Below are 23,296 nucleotides of genomic sequence, written 5' to 3' on the forward strand. Positions count from 1 at the left end.
TAGTGACAGGATTACATGTTTCTTGTATTTCTTCTAATTTCGTTTGCCACATGGATGCCACTAGCAGCTGGATGTGGACTGTAGATACCTATGTCATATTCAAGAATAAACAGTGTAAAGGGTTTTATGTAAGTCTGGCTGAGTTTTAAAAATAAGGAGCTTTTAGAGTGGTTTCAGTGTTAAGCTCATCAAGCTGTTTCTCCATATCAAAAAAGCCAAAATGTTTTTACAGGTAATGACTCCACACAAATTCCAGTTTTTACAGGAGAATAATGAGAAACAGGAGTGGCCTTGGCTAGGTCCAACACCCACAATTGTTTAAAAGTGCTGCTTCCTAAAGGAAAAACGAAAAAGCACTATGTGAGTACGTAGGTATGTGTGTGTTTACAGAGGGGAAGCTGCAAGCTTCAATTTTAGAAAGCCAGGAAATCTTTCTTTCTTTCTTTTTATCCTGTGGTGTAAGATTAATGGGAAATTGGGGTAATACAGTCATTTATAGAATCAGGTTTTGTGTGAGAGAGAGAGAAAGAGGGAGAGAGTAAGAGTTAAAAAAAAAAAAGAAAACATGCCACACAGACATAATTAATCTGAACCTACAACCTTTATTGGACTGGTTAGGGTGTGCACAGGAGCAGAATTTAGAGTCTGGAAGGGGAAGGTGAAGGATGAGGGCGCATGATAGGAAGTGAGAGGCAAGGAAGGAGAGCGAAAAGGTCACAGAGCGCAAAAAGAGAATGAGCAGCAGCACTTTCTCCATGCGCAGCCATGCAACCAACAGTTTTCACAGGTCTATGAAAGGCTTTTCACACTCGTTTGGGATCTGCCGAGGATCCCCACGGGTAATCCCAAGCTCAAGAGGCAGAGAGGGAGACGGCTCCCAGTCTGGAACTGAGTGGAGCTGCAGACTTGGCCTCACAACTGTAAAAAGCCTGCGAAACTCACAGCTGATGACAGTGACAGGGATCAGACAGCATGTTATTTCTGAGGTTTGAAGTGCTTTTCCTATGCGGCAAGAACACATGGAAGAGTACATTCCCTCTGCCTCTCCTGCTTTTTTAGTCTTCTACTCATTATTTAATTTTTCATAGATTTTGCATAACTTAATGCCTTCTACGACCACCTAACTGTTGGCTTTTCTCTCCTATTCAATTGCTCATGTGCCAGAGGAGGCCCTTTGCATTATGGTTTAAGAACCTGGGGAAGATTGTGGAAATAAAACAAACCAGCTACACTGAAAAGATAAAGTGCATAAATGAGTGGGTTACTGTGATTGTAAATGGAGAAATGTCAAACAGTGTGCGTCCATGGAAGACCAAACAAGGGGAGGAGGAGTGGAGAGAGGCTGGTGGAGTTAATCGAATGGGTTCAAGACTTTATGCTTGTCTGAACATTGTATCTCACAGATGTGACAGAGAGGTGTGGGACAGCAATTCACATAATACCCATATACATATGTGTATATATGCTTTAAATAAGAGGAGAGGACAGAAGAAAACAAAGAGGTACATGTGAGACACTGCCTTACTCTAGTCTGGTAATCAGAGTAATGACAAAATAAACAGCAGTGAAAGCACATGTTAATACACATAATTGCTCAATATCCATGATAAAACCCCCATCTGTCCATCAATATGATTTGATTTACATGTTACTTTATATAATAGTGCTCCTTGTCTCCTCCTAACTCAGCTCTAAATATTCTTTCTTGAAGAAATCACATTCCACTGTCTGTCGTACATATTTCTCAGGAGCAAGTCTCATCTGCTGCTCTGCACTCTGGCTGTTCTCCACTTGCTGTGCAAAACACTTTAAACAAAAACTTTCCATGCATAATCTATTACCTTATCTCTTTGACTTTTCTGTCATAATGCAACCTGGCTCTTTCATTAGTGTACGCATCCTTGATGTATTTTCCTTCACAATCTGTTGCTTTTACCCATTTTGTGTTAGTGTGCACATCACGGGCTGTACAGTACAGTTTATGTCACATTCCATTTATATCTGTACAATCATACAACACACCTTTGCCTCTCCATCAGCAACATAACCTGGCATGGGCTAACATAGAGAAATCTTTATAATATATACTCTACGCTATATTGTGGTAGGTTGCTATGCTATAATAAAATATGCTAAATTAGATCACTGACATTGTGGATTTCTGATAAACAAAAAAGTAAGTACAAGAACCTCGATATGAACCTCCCTTCCCTTTCTGATATTTTATCAGTCAACATTGTCATTGAGTGATGTCTGTTGGAGTTAAAAACGGGGGCATGGGATGTGTCAGTCAGAAGGAAATCTGAGCATCCTCGCTCCCTGAAACGCTGACGAGGGGAACAAGGAGGAACCTTTTTTACCAGAAAGGGGAGGTCAGTCTATTCAGTGTCTGGACAAAAAATTGCAGGTAGGAGTTTGATGGTGTTTTCCTTCATCTTCACGCATAAAAAAACAGTAGTTTGTTGCAAAAAACTTTGCCATATAGTTAATGGACGTGATTGCTGTGCTGGAGCATTTTTGACTCCAGCGCCGTAGACTCAGTAAAACTTAGACCCACCCCGCCCCCCAACACATACAAACACACACCTCCGGCTCATGTCCTGCTGTGCTGATTGGTCGGGGAGCTGTCTGTCAGCGAGTTTGTGGATGGGGAATAGTCAGCCTGGTGTGCTGGTGATGGTCTTCGCTGTGTAATTCTGGAAGAGGGGCTGTAGGAACATGCCCATTGTGCCAAATACGCATACAAACACAAAGATCCACAGGAAAAGGCGGTCAATCACCATGGCGACATACTTCCAGTCTTCGCTCACCTGTGGATTGGGTGGGGATGGGGGGACAAGAAGGTGTGGGAAATGGTGAGGAGAAAGATTAGGGTGAGCAGAATCACACTCTGGTATCCTGTTATTCTCTGTCAATACTTCCCTCTGACTTTAGCCATGCAGACGGGTTAATGGAGGTGAACGTTTAATGTGAACAGAGACTAGTTCTGGCACACAGCTCTGATGAGGTCCAGCACCAGTCAAGGAGGAGGACATGGACATGAGAGAAGTGAGAGATGGAGGACACACATAGACAGATGGGGCTCTGACATTTGAACCCCTATGATGATAACTGGAAGAGGATGAGAGAGGAGGGAGGACGGGGGGGGGGATTGTACCAGAAGAGGGAGGGCTTTAATGCAGTTGACATGGCAACCGGATGGTAACTATGGAGATGATGGACAGAATTAGAGAGGATTGCCAATTCCCGTGTCGGTTTCAGGAGAGAAGCTTGTTTTCCTGAGATGCCTTGAGGTAAAGCAATAAAAAATCCCACCCTCACTCTGCCGTCTGAGCTCCTCTGTTCCTGCTCATTTCCAGCTGCGCGTTTTCCCTACGCATACGTCATACTGCCGCTATCGTTACATATCTGTGTTGGATATTCACAGGGCTATGACTGCGTCACCAGATCTGCCTGCTGTGCTTCTGCTTTGTTGTAGTACCCCCTGCATTTTAAAAGGGAAGAGTGAAATAGCACCGCTGCACAGCTCAACTACATGATATGGCACTCATCTGTGCTGCTCAGGATACATTTAGGAAAGGAAGATGACTCATGGCAGAACTTTATCCACACAAAGAGAGGATGACTTAAATCAGAGTAACGCATTGGTAGCATCAACTGATACCCTCAGTGTAGACTACATATGCACCAAATATGCTGTCAGAACTGTAAGCTGTAGCAGTAACAGATGTCTTGACAGCATAATTGTCGGGCCACACGTATAGTATAAAATTGTTATTGTTATGGTTAATCATCAGATTATGAATATAAGTTGTTGAGGGAAAATATCCCTGCTAACACATGCAGCAGACAGGGACTAGTCCTCACTCTGCTTTAAGCTGTCCCTTTTTTTTGGTCTCGATCCAATTCAAACAGTTTCTGTTTAGCTGCTAAAAGGTTCCACTGTATTCACTTGTATTCACATATTTTGCTATACAGATTTCATGGCAGAACCTAAAGCAACTTTGTTTGTCCAAAGCCCAAAACATTGCAGTTTCATCATAAAGGTTCAAAAACTGTTCAGTTAATATGGTCTCTTACTCTGTTTCCTACACAGATACAGCTTCAGTATTGATTTGTCAGCGTGTCAGCATTTCACCTCTCTTTACATGTTCAGATGTCACAACACACTGTTCTCATGCCTGGTGTTCATTTGGCCGCAAATGATTTTAAGAGTAAGTAAGGAGGAGGTGATGAAAGGGGCTACAACAGTGGCCATTAACAACCACTGCACTTCTCTACTTCCCCTCTCCCTTGTGGTTCACGACCTTTCTACTGCACTCTTACCTGTGAGGTGTTAGGAACACCTGGTCAGATAAAGTGCACATGGTTAGGTTACAAAATGCAGGGTTAGAGTAACAAAAATCTACACAATTACAGGTCACATTTGCCCAATCATATCTCGTGAATAACGTCAAATCCCGTGAATGGTACCCTGCAGAAAAGTTTAGAGATACAGCGCTGTCTTGTAATTTATAACCATGGATGGTGACATTTTTGAACAAATGAACAAACATACCTATGACATGTTGGGCCAATTTAGCTTAAATCAGCTAAGAGAAAGTAAAGTTGCTGGCTTTCAATCCAAATATAGCTAATGGTAGATAAAAGTCCTACTGGTGTGTCGGAGACTAGAATATTAGGATTAATATTTGTGGGTTTTAAATAATATAATCAATCATTTGATCCAATGATAATAAGAAAACTTTTTTTGGAGCAGCTTAAAATGACTTTTTTTTGGATTTATTATGTTTAAATTGACTTTTTAGTAACAAAGCCTACAAAATTAACTGATTTTATATTATTCTTCATTGCCAATGTCACTATTAGAATATAAAAGTAGGGTCCATTGGGCGACATATATTGTGAAAACTGTTGACAGTGATAATGCAGTACTCACGCTCTGATCGTCATCTTCACTCTTCATGTGGTTGGCGATAAAGCGTACTCCTTCCACAGCCTCCTCAAAGCCCGGGCAGGTTTGAGCCAACAGGGTGTGAGTCAGAACAGGACCACCAGCTGCTTGCTTCCCCCTCTGCGGGTTTCCAGAGCCGCCCTCCCTGCCTTCCCTCACCCTGTTTAGACCATCCATTGATCCCCCTCCTGCTCCACCCAGATCCCCTCCAAACTGTTTAACAGAAGCTCGGTTCACATAGCATGTACAAGGGTCACTGTCCTCCTTGCCAAACACCGCCGTAGAGGTTCCCCCTCCGTTTCCACCGGCACTGCCCAGCCCGAGCCCTACCATCAGGGCCCCTGCCTCACCGCTGCGCCCACCCTCCTTCTGCTCCTGCGCTCTCCTTCTTTGACGTAGCCGCTGGCGCTCGCAGCTGTTTCTCGGCTGGCGCATGAAGAGCAGGGCGGGAAGCTTGTTGAGGAACACAAGTTTAACCCAGGGGGGCATGGTGTGTGTTGTGGGTGAGCGGTGATGCACATTGAGCACACACACACTGGTGACAATAGAGAAAGTGACCAGAACCATAGTGAACATGAGGTACTTCCCCACCAAAGGAACATCCAGAGAAGTAGGCGGGACGATCTTAGATATCAGCAGCAGGAACACAGTGAGAGCCAGCAGCACTGAGATGCATAGCGTCATCTTCTCTCCGCAGTCAGAGGGCAAGTAGAAGACCAGGATAGCCAGCGAAGTGATGAGCACACAAGGGATGATGAGGTTGATGGTATAAAAAAGAGGCTTCCTGCGGATGATGAAGTCATATGTGATATCAACGTAGGCCGGGTCAGCCGGGTTCTCGTTTCGTCTGCCTGGCAGGGCGATGATGTCCCACTCCCCACTGGGCGTAAAGTCATCCATGCTAGCCACATCAGAGCGAAGTACCAGATCGATTTCTGTGCGGTCGTAGGTCCAGGAGCGGAAGCGCAGCGTGCAGTTCTGTTGGTCAAAAGGGAAGTGCTTGACCTCAATCTTACAGGCTGATTTATAGATGGCCGGGGGTAACCAGAAGATGCTGCCATCGTAGGACACCACTGCATTCGAGTAGAAAGACACTTCGTACACCCCGTCGGCACTGAAAGAGATAAATAGGAAGAGGCAAGACATAGACAAGAGAATATATAAATGAAGGCATTTGTGTGATGACAGATCATGTTTCCCCTGAATTTCATGAACAGCAAAACATGATGTGTCTTATTTCTTTATTAAATACTGGTTCATTACAGCAGGAGGAAACACAAGCATACGTGTGGATGGGGGGAAACACTAAGTTCAATTCAGCTAGGTTATATAAACACCTGCTTATATAAACATAAGGATCAGGGTTGTGGGATCAAATTAGCCGTCTATACAGGCAACGCAGCTCATAGGTCAGACTGCATCGGATTAAAAAGCTCAAGTTAGACCCTTCAGTCAGAAGTCAGCTAACGACATTCAAACTGGAGATTGAATTTCCACTTAACTCCATATTTTGACAGAATAATCAACTAAATGTTTGGCTAATGCTGCATTATGTAACACAACCAGGAGAATGACGCATAATTTTTGACTCATCTTCTTAAGTGCTTTCTCTGAAACGTAATCTTTCCGTCAGATTTAATAACAAAATAATCGAGACTTCAAAAACAGCAGCTCTGACACTGATATAAGCTGAGTTAATCCTCCTGTTCAAGTGACTGACAGTGTATGAGACTTGGAGGATAGCAAGCCGACCTGGGGTAATCAGGATTAACAGGATCATTTTATCCAGAGTTAGGTGGGTCAGTGATCTTTTAATCTTCAATAAAGTAAGGACTGAAGCTGTGAAATAAGAGAAGGCCACACAGATCATTGTACTCTGATGAGCTGATTTGCATATTGTAGGCTGACACGAAGTTTCCATCTCATTGAGTCAAGTGGTCAGCAACATCCTCACAGTACCTCCTGCAGACATGCAAGCATTTCCCAACAAATAAAACATGCTGAGGAAAATTTTCTTGAGAAGAAGATCGATAGCAATCATAAACACCTTATTTCAGCAAAACTGCTAAGAAAACTCTGGTATTAAGAGTTCTAAGGTTTTACATACCAGGACACAACTCATCTGGTCCTTACCAGGTCTTAAAATCTAGTAAACACAACCTCAGCTGAACAACAACGCATGACATGTTACACTTTATTGCTACACATTATTAATTTAGCAAAAACTACGCCAAATACAGAAGAAGTGTGTAAAAAGCTAAGCAATCCCTATGATTCATCTAGAACCCCCTTTAGCAGCAAAAACTTCATCAGTCATCAGTCTCAGCTTAGTGTTAGACTTGTTAAGGTCCTGTCACAGCATTTCAGTCAAGTAAATGGTCTAGACTTCATCCATCTCATCTTCCATTCTCTTCTTTTTCAGCCATTCTGTTGTACATTTGCTACTGTGCTTGGGATCAATGTCCTGTTAGATTATTACATTGAAGTCAAGCTTCAGCTGTCAGACAGCTGGCCTCACCTATTAGGAGAGGAGTTTACAGTCAACTCAGGGACTGCAAGATGTCCAGGTCCTGTGGCTGCAAAACAAGCCCGAATCATCAGCCCTCCACCACCGTGCTTGACAGTTGGTATGAGGTGTTTATGCCGATTTACTGTGTTTGATCAAACATCTTCACTTTGGTCTCATCTGTCTAAAGGACATTGTTCCGGAAGTCTTGGGGTTTGCAAACCTGAGCTGTGCCACCATGTTCATTTTAGAGTGAAGAGGATTTCTCCTGCAACCTTTCCAAACAAGCCATACTTGTTCAGTCTTTTTCTAAGTGTACTGTCATGAATTTTAATATTTAACGTGCCTAAAGAGGCCTTTATAATCTGAGATGTGGCTCTGATCATTGTACAGTCTGACCTTGAAGTAAACTTGCTGGTACGGCCATCCCTGGAAAGATTGCTTTGAATGTCTTCCACTTCTGAATAATATTTCTCACTATAGAATGGTGGACTTTAAATAGCTTGAAAATGATCCTTTAACTCTTCTCAGACTGATATGTAGATCGTTGCTGATGTCTTTCTGTGGTGTTAAAACACTTGAATGCTCCAGACCAGCAAAATGACACTTCTGCTTTAATGATCAGTTAATGGACTGCATCTGATCAGCAGCATATTTCTGCTACTTGCTCTCTTAATTTCTATGGACAGCTTTGATGTACTCAGTTTTTCACACACTGCTTCTGCATTTTGTCCTCGTTTTTATTAAATAAATAATGAGATTGTGAAAAATGCAAGGTGTTTTTGTATATATCTGATGTCATATTTACCTTATTTTAAGATTTACTATGGACCAGAAGATTTTTTTAAATATGTCCTGATATGTAAAACCTTAAAATTGATTGAGAGTGCACTTTTATTTCTTATGATTGCAAATCCACTGCATGTGTGTGCCTGTCTCCAAGACCTCAGGGTGCAGTGTGAGGGTCTCAATCTTGAATATGTGTCATGATGTGGAAGTGTATAGAATGTATAGAAGTGTAATAGCAATATGAGCAGTGGATATATTCAGTCATATGTGACAGGCCTGAATGGATTACAGACGTTAAATTGCTATTTGATTGATTTTCTCATTCTAAGTGAGTTACAATGGTGGCAGATGGATTAGGGGGTCAGCTTTAAAGCATTTTCCATTGCATATGAGATTTGTCTTTATTGAGCATGCATTCATAACTCTGTTTGTATCTTCTGGAAACTTCCCAAACAAAGTAAGTACAGTGTGAAACAGTAGCTTACTTGTTGTAGAGGACCACGTCAGGCAGCCAGATGTGCTTTGAGGGTAGCCTGACCTTCATCATTCCATCAAATTCCTCAGGGACCCAAGTCAGCCGATAGTCCTGCCACTCCTGGATGTCAATAAAGAAAAACATGCTTAGTCACTCATCTGCCAGTGACGCAGCAGCAATGAGACGTCTTTGGAGGAGCAGAGAGGACAAGGACTGTCTATCATTTTGTCAGACAGTCAGAGGTCAACAGGACCCATCAAAAATGCACACAAGTCTGGAGAACATCCTGTCCTCTCTGTGCCTTCATCACATTTTTAACTACAAGCCAAAGACAGAGTTAGAGTTGCAGTCATGTCAGTCCTAATCCTGAGATGCCTTTTAAAGATACTCTAACACGAACCAGCCAGCATGATCAAAACGCCATCTCCGGTAATGTAGATTCCATGTTTGTGTGTGCGTGTGTGCATGCGTGCATCAGCAAATGCTCCTCTGTGTAACCTTGTGTTAAAGACTGACATTATCTTGTTCTCTGTGTAGGGGGTCAGTTATTGACATTGCCACACTGAAGCCTGTGCGACTTGTAAAACTCAGCTCTTCTGTGCGCGCCGGGGTGAAACGCCCACGTTAGGTTTTCTGCAGTAACCGTGATGCATTGTGGTCATTACAGTTTGTCTTGGCTTGGGATAGCTGTCCTTGGCTTCCCTACTTTCTGATGGCGAGGAATCCATAGAGCAATGATGGTCATTCTATGCTCGGTTACACGTCATAAATTCTAACTTACTTAGATGCAGAAGCTCGTCTGTGTGTGTGTAAACATGAGGCAGAGAAATGCTTCATGTGAACAGTTTAGTCACCATCTGTATCAGTCACAATATAAAAAGCAGGATTCTCTCAAGGATGTATCATCAGCTGATCTAAATTTGAGTCTAAGTCGCCTACAAACATGGACGTGGGTGCATTTTAAATCTTATTATAAATGCGATTACCTTCAGATAGGTTTGGAAATGTTTGGGCACTGGAAGTATTTTTAAATGTTTGCTATTCACTGATACATAAGGTTTAGTTATGTAATTCAAATTAACTTGAAGTGAAGACACTATATATGTAACTATATTTCCAATACTTATCATAAACGACTACAATAAGAAAAACGATGTCATGTTCAAATATTTCCAGACCTGTCTGTACATGTTCTACCATGTTAAACAGACCTCGACTGTAGACATACAGAGATCCAGCCACATATCAGAGGGTCAAAAATTAGAGCCACATTATTATCATAGGGGTGATTAATACTGCAACGGTTATCGCAAAATCAGCCGAGAAATAGAGCTTCAGCATCTGTGCAAGGTGCTGTTTTTATCATGAGTTTTATTTGTTCTGGGGTTTAAAACACGTTGTTTGAGGTCCTGCTGACTGACACTTCATCAGTCTTGTCAGTTCTCACAGCTGCTGCTCTACATGACAGAAGGAAGGGTTACATTCGGCGACCCACAGAACTAATGAAACATATGGAGCACAGAGATGCAACTTTCAGCTGCATCACAGCTCATGCATCATGCTCTACTGGTATGATGACAGTGTGGAATTTGATTACATAACACAAATTATCGAGCGCCGTGGTTTACTGTAGAGAGAGGTTTACTCTGTGTTTGTGTGTGTGCACGTGTGTCACGTTTATGACTACCATCCAAGTTCCTCACAGTTTGTATTCCACTTGCTCTGGCTTAACTGTGAAACTGTGAAATCTCACATAAAACGTAAAAAAAAGGAAATGTTTAACTGCTTGCATGGTCTATATTTCAAGATTCCTACTTTCCTCATTTCTCGTTCTCTGATTAAGAAACTTTCGGTGTTTAAATGAGATGAGGGGGTGGGAAGTCTCACCTGCGTTAGCCAGACATTGGTGGTCATCACCTGCTCCCTTTCATGCTGCAGAAGAACACAGTCACATTAAAACAATGATAACACTGTGCAAATGTTCTTAGTGTTTTGTAAGATCATCCCCTTGTTCTGCTTTTGCCTGCCCTGGTTGTTAGGACCATTTGGCTATTTCGATAAAATTTGACTTTTGAACTGATCCTGCATCAGGGTCCTTCATTAGTTGAACTGACCAAATAACCTTGATGATGTCTTCAGAATTAAATGCTCTCATTTTAGACAGCGTCTACTGCGCCACAGGAGTCATTGTACAACTGCCTTTTAAATGCTGGGTGGGAATAAACTGATCTTGAAACCAAAGATGGACTCATGGCCTTCAATGGAAGACATTGTGATTTTACCCATAGTCTTAAGCTTGTTTGCAGTAGTAGATAATTAGATAATATTCTTAACTAATTAAGTATTGTGCTTTATAAGGGAACAATCCCGTTTGGATTTTAATAAGAAGACAATCATTTTAAAAGGCAACAATGATCAATCAACTGTATTTCATAAATGTAATCTAACCAACAAATAATTTATTAAACAAGTGGAATCAACCACAGTCAGCTCGAACATTCAAATAAAACTTGCAAAGAGGCACAAACAGGATTTCTACTTGCTCAAAAATGCCAGCGCAATCTTCTGATTTCTTCTTCGTGATGTCTTCGTGATTCATGCAAAGACGTGTTCACACTCACCACACTGATGAGTTGGGCCAACGACACCATCAGCTGCACAGTAACCAGTTCAGAACCATTAGTCGCAGGACGGATCAGTTTATTGTAGTGTGCTGGGTTTAAGAGATGTTCCACCAACCGCTCCTCTGTGTCTGCTCCAAGGCCGCCTGTAATGAGAGCACACTATCATCATCATGCGCCTTTATCTGTACAAAGGAAGCTGCCGTTGTCTGTGTTTCTCTGCATATGAGAGAAATATGGTACAAAATATGATACAAACATACGGAGCGGAAATGACGGTCCATACAAGCTGAAAAGGCACAGCTTTAGCCATAGTGTTACTCATCACTGCATCACTGCATCAGCACAGCTCGATACAGACTTCTTACAAGATCTGATCATGAGAATGAGTCAACCAGTCAAAGTTCTCCATCTCTATACTTTCTGTCTCTGCCACTCTCTTAGTGCCTCTGTTCTGTCTCCATCTATTCTCCTCTGTTGTTTTGCACCTCTCGCCAACTGTCACTCTTTTGTAGCTTTGGGTTATTTTCACTTCATCTCTGACTCCACCTTCCCGTCTTCCCTCCCTCCTTTACGCCCTCCCTCCACATGCAGCAGACTGTAGTTGTGTCAGTGAGTGCTCAAGTTTAAGCAAAGCTGTCATAACACACACACAGTGGGGAAGGCTTTTTTTTTCTTTTTTCATGAGAAACATGATGGATAGAGAAAAAACAACTGTCATGCACCGCCTCCTTCCTTCCTCATTCTCTCCTACTTTTCACTCTGTCTCTCTGGCATCTGTTCGCTGCACAGTCTCTCTCATAATTCCCTCACATTTCCCCCCTGAAGATAAACACAGGGTGCTTACCATTAATGTAGAATAATCATAGTTATTCTTTTAGAGACTACTAACGATGCAGGAAAACCAACATGTATCAACCTGATAGGGGTGTTTGTTCTGTGTCTACTAGAAAATAGTTAGAGGCTTTCATTTTCAGAAAAACACATTCATTTCCCATCATGTCATCCCCTCTTGTTACCTACTGTCTGAAACCCTCTGTTTTAGCTCCTGTCTATCTATTGGAAGGTTCCCCTCCAAAAAGGCTTAGTCTGCTCTGATTTGTCATTGATCAAAACTGCTGAAGTGCAAGGGACCTTTTCACTTTTAAGATGCGCCACACTTGATGCAGCACTGCCTTGACATGATGCATCGTGGTCTTAAAGCGATATGTGCCTTTGGTCCAGCTTTTTTTTCCAAGTTGCCATGTCACATGACAATAAAACCTCACAAAAGAAGCAAGTAAGCGGCAGCCAGGAATAGTTATGTGCTGTACTTGCTCTCCTTTAGCTGCATCAGCTGAGAACCACCTTTATGACACCACAACTCTACTCTGATTGGATGAAAGCCTGTCGAACACCCATTATATGAAATACATTTTCTCCTCTTGTTTATTAGTTATTATTAGTTATTATCTGTCATGGTTATATCTTCCAAAGAGGATGTAATGTATTTGATCTCCTAGTCTGGTAGCTCGTTATACCTCTTGGACTCCAGACTAGCAGATTACATGTTATACAGACAATTGTTCAAAATGTAGTGTCACAATCCACATAAATGGTAATGTGTCCCAGGGCTGTATTCCAACAGTACAGCTTTCACATAACATGACATAACAGGTAAAGCGACACATTAATATAACAAAGTTTAAGCCATTACATGTAGACTAAACAAGTATTTTGTAACATGTTGACCATGACGTGACTTTTAATGCCTAACCTTAACCATTCACTGGTGAGAGAACAGTAGAAAAAGCAAAGAGTCACGAGTTGTAGGCAAACTAAAAAGTACAATGTTCAGCGTTACATTTGCACCATTCTCTTTGACAGCAATACACTGTTCTTTCCAACAGAAAGATTGTTAAACCAGCTTTGTTCAAGAATTACTGTAACGAGTTCTATCATTTTAATCTTTTTGATGTGCTTATTTTTCACTCTCCTTGGGGATGTGAGTCTTATAGTATCTTTAAAAAAGAATAAAGAAAGAGAGCGTTCTGTTTAAAATCGTTGGTCTAGTCAGTATTCCTATGAAATCAGCCGCTGTTGTGAGCTCAGTCACGTGAGAAAATTGTGACTGCAGTCAAATCTGACACCTCCACCATACTCCGCCCCTTCATTGGCCAAACGAATCAGTTTCAGGCAGCCAAAGGGACACTTGAAGGCACATTTTGTCCGAAGGAGACTGTTCCTCCTCCTCCTCCTTATAAACATGCCCGTATGACATTTGTTCGTGCTGGCAGATACAGCCAATGAACACGAACAAAGAATGTGGAACCTCTAGTGGTCATGAGGGCATTTACATGTGTAAAAAACAGGAGTTCATCATGATACCGTCGTGTTGTTTTTTTCCCTTGTTTTCTAACCCTAACCAAGTGATACTATTTCTAAAGCCAACCAGCGAGAGACAACATTCCACTGTAATGTGTTACGTTTACATGTAACCATGGCAACCCGCAAAATGGTATCCATGAGGATGACAGCCACATTGTGAAAAGAATGCATTTTATAGAAAACCAAATCCAAATCCTACCCAAATGCCACCCAACCAGTGGTTTTAACTGATTAATGTGAGCACAGCTCTATCTCATGGCACAGAATGATGTTCCTGTCAACAGTGGACGTGCCTTCCTGAACTGCTCCCACCAGACTTTACTATCATTTCTGCACTAAAAGTGTAACTACCATGGAAACAACTAAAGCAGCTGCATTAGGACAATACAGACGTGGGTAGTTACAGGCGAGCGTAAAACTACGCAGCAACAGACAGCAAAACAGAAAATGACAAAAAGAAGTAATAATACAAAAGCAGGGTTCAGCAGGCAGGCAGCTGTAATGGAGTTAGTGGAACCTGTCAGCTGAATCTGACAGATAGAAAAGATGACTTTGAAGAGAGCACCTGTAATGTAAGTAGAACTTTTAATTTGGCCTTGGAGCAAACAGCTGTGCTTCGCACTGACTCTGTCCTCATCTGTGTCATGCACTGCCACCAAGTATGATTTTATCTAAGGTGATGCTCCCATCACACAACAGAGTTTGTCACACAGCTGCTTGTCTGTTTTCTTTGTTTTTTAGGCATATTTTCCAGATTTTGTTCAAGAATTACTGTATGTCTATGCTAGTAATGGTGTGATTTAACCTTTTTGGTGTGATTTAACCTTTTTTCACTGACTAAAATGCCTGCAATGGAGTGTGAAAATGTCAACTTGCAGGGGAATAGTACATGCGACAAGAGGAAGGCAGGCTGTAGACTAAACTGTGTTGGATGCATTTTGATGGGTGGGGTCACTTTGACCATCCTGTGGTGAAGCAAGGTGCTGATTCCTTACTCCTTTGGCACCAGAGGACAGTTTAAAAAAAAAAAAATTAATCAATGGATGGTAAATCTAAACTGATTGAGCTCCACAATTTTTAATGTTTTATTTAATATGACAGAAGCTAAATTTGCATGATAATAACTGTATTATGAATGTGACTTCTGAGGGCAAAACTGTTGTATTTAAACCTGTAAAAATGACTGTCAGGTCTCGAGTGCATTCTGCTAAACTTTGCTCTACAAAGATCTTGCTTTTTATTTACATCACAATTTGATTTAGAATTTGTACTAAAATAGATAAATGCTGAGACAAGCATTAATCTGCTGAGAAGGGGTCCATATCCCAGTATTTCATAACACTGAACCATAAAAGAAGGAGAATTCAGGGGAACTTTTTGTGAAAAGAGTGAGAAATTAACGTGAACTAATTCATTTTAGGACCGTGAACTTTGTTCATAATTTCAAATGGTGAGCTATGAAATTAAGCTAATTCAGTTTTAATCTGTGTGAATTGAACTTTGATCCAGTTCTTGTGAAGTGTGAACTTTCACAACACTGTTAATTGTGTTATTAACCAAATGTGTGTTGGTCTCAGCAGCTGCTTCTTCCCCCAACCCCCACACGTCCCTCTCCATGATGATTTTATGGTTTCTTGAGAATAGCATCTTCCCCGATGTGGAAACACTCATATGATTCTTATTTCTCCTCTGCAGAGGAATTACTTTACAGGGAACCCTTTTGAACCATATTGAGGGGCATGAACAAATGGCTTATTTGACCATTTCAGTTGGAAGACTTGTTGTTCTGAGTCTTGTCATCAGCCACTGTGCAGACATTATGCAGACATGTTACCTGATGAGGGAAGAAAAGTCTGGGCTACAAATAAGATTCTGACAGTTCAGGATCAGTGTCTTTTTCTACCTTAACATGCATTTTACATGGACAAAAAACTGTATGGTATATTAAAGGTAAGGGAGAAAATAAAGCATAATATGGGATCAGCATACAAGTAACACACTTTGAAATACAGCAAAATAATTAAAACTACATGTAATAATTTAAAAATGACAAAAGTTAAAGATCAGAGAATCGTAGACAACAATATCTATTAGATCTATTAATTAAACGGACCATTAACAATCAAAATAATATAAGGCAGCTATGCGATAGATGACCTGCTCATAGTCAAGGCAGAAGGTTACATGAACACATACTGGTAGATGCAAATGAAAGGCGATACTACACCTCTTAATGTGCACCTCTCTGAGCTCCTCTCTGACACTCTGTCCTGCCACTTCATTTCTCCCTTGATCTCCACCTTCTTCCTCTCCTCCCTCTTGCCCAGTAGCATTAATCTGTTCACTCAGCAGGAATGATAGCCTCTGTCTGTGGATCAATGAAGATTCTAGATGTCCCCCTTAACTCAACACACAACTTCTCACTCCATCCTTTTTTAATTTTGCACTCTTTCTCTAACATCGCATTGTCTTATATCTTCCAATATATATATACATATTTTTTCAAATCAGACCATATCTTCTTCTCACTTCCCTGACGGTCTACTTCCCTCCCTCCTCGCCTCCATCTTTCATGTTATCACCATCTCCCTGTTGGTGACAGCCACTGTTCATTTATCGCTCCTTCCCTCACCGATCGGCCATCATCAATACACTTCCTGACAGCAGCACGTGTGTGTAGCACTCAGGCTGTTTAATGTACACACGCCGGCAAGATATTTCATACGAGTATGTGCGTCTACTTGTGTCAACATATTCATGAGGGAAATAAGCTTTACTGTTTGTGTCTGAACGATATGAGTGATGTATATTATTCTCAGACGCACAAGGCAATAACACTGTCAAATGAGACAGGAAGCCAAAACAGTTCACTTAAACAATGATGAAGCAGAAAACATCCACATTTCAGTCAGCCCGTATTTGTAGAAGGTGGAGTTGTGCTCAATCTGATGAGGACAAGTTGTCAGTTTAACTTCTATTTAGTTGTCTTACTTAGTAAACCATCCAAAGCTCACAAACCAAACTCAGATCTTTAAAATTAGTATTCAAACAAGACCAAGATGACCCACTTTAAAAGGAGTCAACACGCATCACAAAGGAAATTCACAAAGGATTTAATTGAGGGCAAAGGATCCATAAAATTTTAAAGGTTTTTTGTGCAGATCTGATGCATTTTCTTACAGAATAACTTCACGTTTTAACATTTCTGTGTGAACAACTGCACTTTTGATAAATGATTAAAGTTTGTCAAATGTATTCCCCCACAAGTATTAGGACATGAAAAACAATTTCATTTTACTGAGATGTGTCCAGTCTTTCTTTTTGATTTGGTTATTAGAATTTGCAAGTCTGGACTAATATCTTACTAAACTGAAACAAATTAGAGAGCAGATTAAACAGCTCTATTCAAGGGCGTAGGAATGTGTTTAATTTTGGGTGGGACAAATGCGCCTGTCTCCAAGATTACCAGGCGAGGGGGGGGGGGCAGGTCCCCCCTGGTACCTACGCCCATGGCTCTATTCCATTCTATTTTTTTCTTATCTGAAGAACAAGACTGCAAAAGTACACACACTCTCTGACCTGCACACCAACATGTTAATTCAGCTGCTCGTCTCTGGCACTAAGCAGAGTTGTGATCTCTCTTTGTCTCTGTCTCCACACAACACTGAAGGTAAAGCTGACCTGAGCGGTTGTAATGTTGCTGGTTGCTCAGGTTGTATTCTGGTTGTTTTGCTGTGCAAATATTGCAAACCTAATGTGACACCATGAATTTTTCAGCAGGGCTCCCCATTAGACCCTCGGGCTCCGGAAGTGACACATCACCATGCACAAGCAAACACAGACACACCTCAGTGACACAGCACCAAAACGGACAAGATGCCAGCCATTTTCCTCGTTTTTCTATATCTTACATGTTTTTTTAATACATTTCCCCGGCGTGATCTTAAGAAATTCATGCAATTTTCCACTATCTGTTCTTTTGGAATTTACAACGCAACAGTCCAGAGTACACACATGCTGTCAAGACAAATGTGGGAAAAATGAGGGCAAAGCGATAGCTCAATTGAATTATACTGCTAAGAATATTAAAGGGATCATCTCTGTTTATGCAGCTCGCTCAAATGAGAAAAGGTTTGCAGGGAAGAAAGGTTCCTTTTACTCTCCTTTCTGTGGACTGCCAAAGAGGCTTTTTGGCCATAGCTGAGACCTTTTATGCTGAAATATTCTTAAATCAATAATGGAGAGATCTATTGATCTACTGGCAACACCCAATTGGCTCTGTAGTGGCCATATAACTGAGATATTAATATTGATTCACCATCCAACCGCAATATCACAGCATTCAAAAAAACAAAGCCATCCCACGGTGGACTAAATGGAGGCAGAAGCTGTAATTACCAAACTCCATCGCCAAGAGCAGGACAGCACGTCCAGTTTGTGCAGTATGTGCTTTTACTACACTTCGACAAACATGCTTCATATACATGCCACCACCTTGTCTGTAATGAAATATATAAAATCATATTAAAACATAATAAGAATAAACCTTATAAGTCAACAGCTAAAATCACTGTACTCAAACGTTGCATCATATTTGTAAATATCTTATTATAATATAAACACATGCAAAAAAAAAAGGAAATTAAGAAAAGTACAGATATTTTCTTAAACTGAGCTATAAGATGTATGCGAGTGTGATTTAACTCAGCTTTCAAAACATTTTTTGCATTTAAAAAGAAGCATTTACAAAAATTCTTCCAGCCTGGAATCATAACATAAATTCCAATGAACTGGATGGTATGATGGATTTCTGGAAGTATTTTCTAATAAATGTTGGCTGTTATTCTGCTATATGTGCCTACTTCTTCCATCTAGTTGAAGGCACTATATTATCATATCATTTCTTATTATGGTGGCAGATGCTGACATCAAGTTCTTTTCATATTTACAGTCGGTGCACAGAATACATTCACTATTTCATTTGTTAAACATACCATCTTTCTATTATTGTAACAGTTAAAAGTACAAACTAAACAGGAGATTTTGGATGATTTTGGATTCTGAAAATATTTCACTTTGAAGCTTTTTATGTATAATTTTAAAGTATCGATATTGTGAATCCCTGGCTTTTATTCAAGGAATGATTTGCTGATTAAAGAACTATTATATTATCAAAATAAAACGATTTATTAATGCCTTTGTGATTAATAAATAAGGATGAGAATTTGCTCCTTTAAGTCTGTTTAATATAATTGGAACTGAATCAGGCACATTGCACTAATTGATGATAATGGCTTTCTGTGCCTCCTCTTAAGTGGAGTTGGGCACCTCGTGGTCATTCCTACATTATGGGAGAGAAAACATCCATTTAACTGACAATGTTAATAAGGTTTTGGACGGATTGAATATAAGATTAAGATTATACATAAGATTTTTCTTGTAATATCGACCACTCAAATCTCTTTACACATGAAGCCACAATAAGCACTTCAATCATCTGCTCTTCTTCCTTAAGGGTTATGGTGCTTTGAGCTTTAGGAATTTCCAGGAATTTAATTTATCGTTTGTATAATAAGATGACTCAGGTGTTAGCACTGAGCCCAAGGTGCCCAAGAGATAATACACACCCCTTGGAAGTACATCCTCTACACAATTTGTATGGGGGAGTACATGAGTGGCTGTGCCTGAGCGAAGCAGTGAAACGCAACACAACTTGTGTGTTTTATTTCACGTTAAAATCGCATCAAAGGAAACAAAAGGTGAACAGGTAGAAGTGGTTTGGTTTACCAAAGAATCTGCTGTTGAAAAGCCTCAATATAAGACACAGTGATATTAAAACGCTGTGCAAATCATACCGAACGTGCACAGTGCAAGAACACATTTCATTTGTGTGAGAAGCCTTTCAAGCAGTGGTGCCTATTTCAAGGACTGCAATAAAATGCATCACTTGAACTGTTATGTCGTTCATAGCAGCTGTTATTGCGCGCTATCATTTGGCCACAATAATTTCTGACACCAGCAGCCAGCTGATGATATGTGCACATGGGGAGATGAGGGAAAAGAGGAGAATGAGGAGGAGGAGGGCTAACCGCAAGACATGATTCTCGATAACAGTTTGGACTAATGCCCTCTTTCTCTCCTGTTACTCATCGTATGCTATCTTTTAGTTTTATTTCAGGTTCCGGGCCAAAGGAGTTTTAGATGTCGTGTTGGTTCTATCTTGTCTACATGATTTAATCGGAGGACGGTGGTGCATGTGTTATCTTAAAAACGCTTAAATCGGAGCAACATAAGCACAGCCTTGTCTTGATCAAGTACAGAATTAAAACTCTTTACTTATATCTGACTCTTCTTCGACACAGCTCAAGTTATTATTCATATTCTGTGCTCTTCCTCTGCTTTCCTAATCTCCAGGACCACACTGCTGCGTGGTGCTACCACTGCTACACACACACATGCACACGCAATCTCGTAGAAATCACACATGAGAGCACACAGTTTTATACATGGAATCACACACATTCTCGCATACAAATGCAGGCCTCTGTTGTGAATCTACAGAGCATATATATCTTATGGAGGTCAGTCTAGGAAGACAGAAACAGAGGACACAGGTGAGAAAAATAAAGGGCAGCAAGCAACAAGAAGTGAGTCAAAGGGAGAGTTGGTTGTTAAGTTTGTGTTGAAATTCAGAAAAGTTCAGAGAGACAGAACAGTGAAGCAGAAAACTGACTGCGCCGAACTTTCGATGAAGCAGCACCACCAAGGAAATAATGAGTTGATATTTGTTAAGTGCATACATAGAGCAGTAGTAAGAGTAAGATTATAGTAAGGTTTCAAGATTAAAGTATCGTGTAAAAACTGTTTAAAGCACGCTTTCACACACACTGTGCACAACACAGTAACCCATGCATCAGGTCAACTCAGCACCACAGACATGTTTATTATGCACAGCCTGCTGGGGAAACGACAAGAAGCATCCTCCTCACGCCACAGGATGGCCACATCCTCTCTGCAGCATCTAAGACAGGTGATGAAATGTCCTTGAGCATCCTCGTACACACTTTATGCGACAATCCATCTGTGGACGCTTTGTTACTAACAAACTGTTGCAAGCGTACGCTGTGTTTTCCAAGCACATATTTCACAGTCATGCGTTTTGCCTGCTTTCGTGTGGGGAATATTTAGACAGTGTTATTATAAGCTCATGCTCCAGGTGTGTACGCGCGTGTCTGATCGTGCGCACGATGCATTTCTTCAAGCATGTGTTGGTGTGCGCTTGTGTGTAGACAGAGTTAATAGTCTCCTAGGATGATGCTAATCAGATTTTCTCCCTTGAGGGAAGATGACTCATTAGTAGTCTACTGCTTATGAGGCTCCTTAAAGTGATATTTTATGTTGGCTGCATTTTTCTGGTTCAGTCCACATTCCTTTGTCTGAACCCAGGAATGGTCAACTAACAAAACGAAATATTTATTTACATCTTTATTTGTAAAACATTTTTTTGTCAGTGTCTCTTTTTAAAATGCAATATAATTAAAAGTTTACTTTTCCAACTCAAATATCTTAAAGTATGATGTTTATTTGCTTTGTATGCATGTGTTTTTAAGGAGGGCCATTAAGGTTGAGGCAAGTCAAAACCTTGCGTGATATGTCCTTGTGATTGTTTCTCGATTTATTGTGATAAATTTATTGTGGTGTAAAGCTTTCTTGTGTGTATGAGACAGAAGTAAAGGAGTATGCTGTCACCATGGCTGATGATGAAGAGTTGGCAGATGGCCAGCCATGTGTGCTGTGCCTGTGATTCGATGGAGGTGTGTTACTGTGTGCAGTTATTTGTGCAATCACGCATGCTATGGTGAGCAGCCTTTTTGCTCAGAGGCTCTGAACTGATTTCTAGTCAGTCACTCCTATAGATTGGTTAAAAAATATGGCCAATCAGCTTATGTGTGCGGGGCAAACCATCTGAGCAGACAGCAGCACCAAATTAGAGCCAACTTAAAGAGGTAAAATACATCCAAAGAGCCAAATAGCATACATTTAACACATACCTCATTAGCACCAAATGGACCCCAACAACTGCATCGTAAATAAGATCTACTCAATGCATGTCCGCCATAAAAGCTGTTATACAGAGATGGAAGGCTTTTCCTGTGCTGCTGGATGACACATCATTTGTCCTTTGATGACAGGATGTAGAAGCCGTTTTAGCTCAACATGCCTCTCATTAACCTGCCCACTCAACGCAAGACCTTAGTGTTAATGAAAGAGAGACAGCCAGAGAGAGGTGAGTGATCACATAATTTATTTTTCTCTGCCCCTCTCAAATAATCATAGAAAATTATAACTGATGCTACGACTGCTCTGAGGTTTTTTAGAGGTAGGTTACTGTTGTGCAGATCAGAATTTGGAATAACTTGAACACAAGCCCCTCTGGGAGATTGTTTTGCAATTGCATGCTAGACTGCATGCCTGATACCTGCAATGTGTGACATTTCAAGCACCTCATTTATGTTCAACAAATTAGCAGGAAGAACAGTGCAAGCTACACTGCACTGTTTGAATGTGAAGTATTAAGGCATCTTGCATCTGGTGACAACATGTGATTTACTGCTCAAAACCCTCAAATTAACGAGCTCACTAAGAATAAATTATGATACAACACCACATGGTTACTTCATAAACTCCTCAATCACAGCACAATAACGAAAACGCACACTGTGAATCATGTTAGCCTGTGCATTTGCTACATAAGGCGCGCAGATATGGAGTGGGCAATACTTCTCAAATACATCATTCCGTCGCTCTCGCTGCTGTTATGGGAAAGATGGTGACACAGCAATGAAAGAATCATTTTCTCCACCTCGGCATCCTCTCGGCATCTAACCACTCCTTTTGTTTTTGCACTCACTCCCTTGTTACTTTTAAGATTCAGATTCCCTAAATACACAGACGCGCCGTGGTTTTGGCTCCAAAAGCGCATCGATTGAGCACTTAGATGGGCAAAGTACTCACCTCCCGCAATGGCGAGCAAAGCCAGCAGCAGCAGAGGCGGGCAGCCGTCCATCATCATTTGTGCGTCTGCGCCCGGAAAGGTGTTCACCGGGAAGGAGAGGCCACTCCAAGCACACCCGCAGTTTCACTCCCCTCCTCCTCACGACCCAAACCCAGTGTCACTTTCTACCTGGCATGGTGACGTCAGGGCTTTCCTTGGCTCCACACTTCTTGCCCGATGGGTGGAAAACAAATATATGTTCTCTGCGGAGCCAGGTGAGCTCTGCAATTGCTCGCGCGGTGCTGCTGGCTGTCCGTGCTGTACGCAGCTTAGCGATGCGACGCGCTGGACATGCGGGGGCGGGGCGCAGGGCAAGCAGAGGAGCTGGGAGGGGAGGATGTACCTCTGAGGCTTCACATCAGCTGGCGGTGCCAATGTCTTTCCCGCACAAAGTCACTCATCACCATTTAAGATTAACAACTCTTAGAACACTATTGGTATTCAAGACTGACATTACAGTGACCTTGTCAAATTTTGTGACATCTTTAATTTCTATCTGCTTCACCTTCTTAATCTTTAATATCAACCC

At 41.2% G+C, this 23,296-nt stretch overlaps 1 protein-coding gene across 1 annotated transcript; it reads right to left on the bottom strand.

The window, feature by feature from the left end:
• Positions 1-49: 49 nt before the first annotated feature.
• Positions 50-23,039, bottom strand: chrnb2 (cholinergic receptor, nicotinic, beta 2). Its single transcript, XM_072394246.1, has 6 exons — positions 22,728-23,039; positions 11,346-11,491; positions 10,612-10,656; positions 8,735-8,844; positions 4,940-6,068; positions 50-2,810 (listed from the first exon to the last, which is right to left on the bottom strand). Exons 1-6 carry the CDS (start codon positions 22,783-22,785, stop codon positions 2,658-2,660), a joined length of 1,641 nt encoding a protein of 546 aa, XP_072250347.1. The 5' UTR covers positions 22,786-23,039; the 3' UTR covers positions 50-2,657.
• Positions 23,040-23,296: the final 257 nt, after the last annotated feature.

This window comes from Leuresthes tenuis, unplaced genomic scaffold (assembly GCF_036924035.1).
Source record: "Leuresthes tenuis unplaced genomic scaffold, fLeuTen1.0.hap1 SCAF_10, whole genome shotgun sequence".
Lineage (NCBI taxonomy): Eukaryota > Metazoa > Chordata > Actinopteri > Atheriniformes > Atherinopsidae > Leuresthes > Leuresthes tenuis.